Genomic DNA, 1,003 nt, shown 5'->3' with positions numbered 1-1,003 from the left:
GTGTGTGTGTGTAGGTGTGTGTAGGAGTGCGTGTAGGAATGTGTGTATGTAGGAGTATGTGTAGGAGCGTGTGTGTGTGTTGGAGCATGTGTGTGCATGTGTAGGAGTGTGTGTCTGTGTGTGTTTAGGAGTGTGTGTGACTGTGTACGTGTGTGTGTAGTTGTGTCTGTGTGTGTGTAGGAGTGTGTGTGTACAGGAGTGTGTGTGTACAGCGTGTGTGTGTCGGAGATGGTATGTGTCGGAGTGTGCGCGTCGGAGTGTGCGCGTCGGAGTGTGCGCGTCGGAGTGTGCGCGTCAGAGTGTGCGCGTCAGAGTGTGCGCGTCAGAGTGTGCGCGTCAGAGTGTGCGCGTCAGAGTGTGCGCGTCAGAGTGTGCGCGTCAGAGTGTGCGCGTCAGAGTGTGCGCGTCAGAGTGTGCGCGTCAGAGTGTGCGCGTCAGAGTGTGCGCGTCAGAGTGTGCGCGTCAGAGTGTGCGCGTCAGAGTGTGCGCGTCAGAGTGTGCGCGTCAGAGTGTGCGCGTCAGAGTGTGCGCGTCAGAGTGTGCGCGTCAGAGTGTGCGCGTCAGAGTGTGCGCGTCAGAGTGTGCGCGTCAGAGTGTGCGCGTCAGAGTGTGCGCGTCAGAGTGTGCGCGTCAGAGTGTGCGCGTCAGAGTGTGCGCGTCAGAGTGTGCGCGTCAGAGTGTGCGCGTCAGAGTGTGCGCGTCAGAGTGTGCGCGTCAGAGTGTGCGCGTCAGAGTGTGCGCGTCAGAGTGTGCGCGTCAGAGTGTGCGCGTCAGAGTGTGCGCGTCAGAGTGTGCGCGTCAGAGTGTGCGCGTCAGAGTGTGCGCGTCAGAGTGTGCGCGTCAGAGTGTGCGCGTCAGAGTGTGCGCGTCAGAGTGTGCGCGTCAGAGTGTGCGCGTCAGAGTGTGCGCGTCAGAGTGTGCGCGTCGGAGTGTCTGTAGATGTGTGTGTGTAGGAATGTGTGTAGGAGTGTGATTGTGTAGGAGTGCATGTGTAGGAGTGCAT

The 1,003-nt window shown here is 59.7% G+C and overlaps 1 protein-coding gene across 1 annotated transcript; it reads left to right on the top strand.

The window, feature by feature from the left end:
* Window positions 1–228: 228 nt before the first annotated feature.
* On the top strand, window positions 229–939 carry LOC122544795 (keratin-associated protein 9-1-like). The gene has a single exon (XM_043684123.1). The coding sequence runs from the start codon at window positions 229–231 to the stop codon at window positions 937–939; it is 711 nt and encodes a 236-aa protein (XP_043540058.1).
* Window positions 940–1,003: the final 64 nt, after the last annotated feature.

The sequence above is a fragment of the Chiloscyllium plagiosum genome, unplaced genomic scaffold (assembly GCF_004010195.1).
Source record: "Chiloscyllium plagiosum isolate BGI_BamShark_2017 unplaced genomic scaffold, ASM401019v2 scaf_37395, whole genome shotgun sequence".
NCBI lineage: Eukaryota > Metazoa > Chordata > Chondrichthyes > Orectolobiformes > Hemiscylliidae > Chiloscyllium > Chiloscyllium plagiosum.
The sequence above is the reverse complement of the archived record's forward strand: the minus strand, read 5'-3'. Positions and strand labels throughout refer to the sequence as shown.

What these genes read in the sequence shown, in the direction of transcription:
- LOC122544795 (XM_043684123.1), top strand. Translation starts at nt 229, where the DNA reads ATGGTATGTGTCGGAGTGTGCGCGTCGGAGTGTGCGCGTCGGAGTGTG.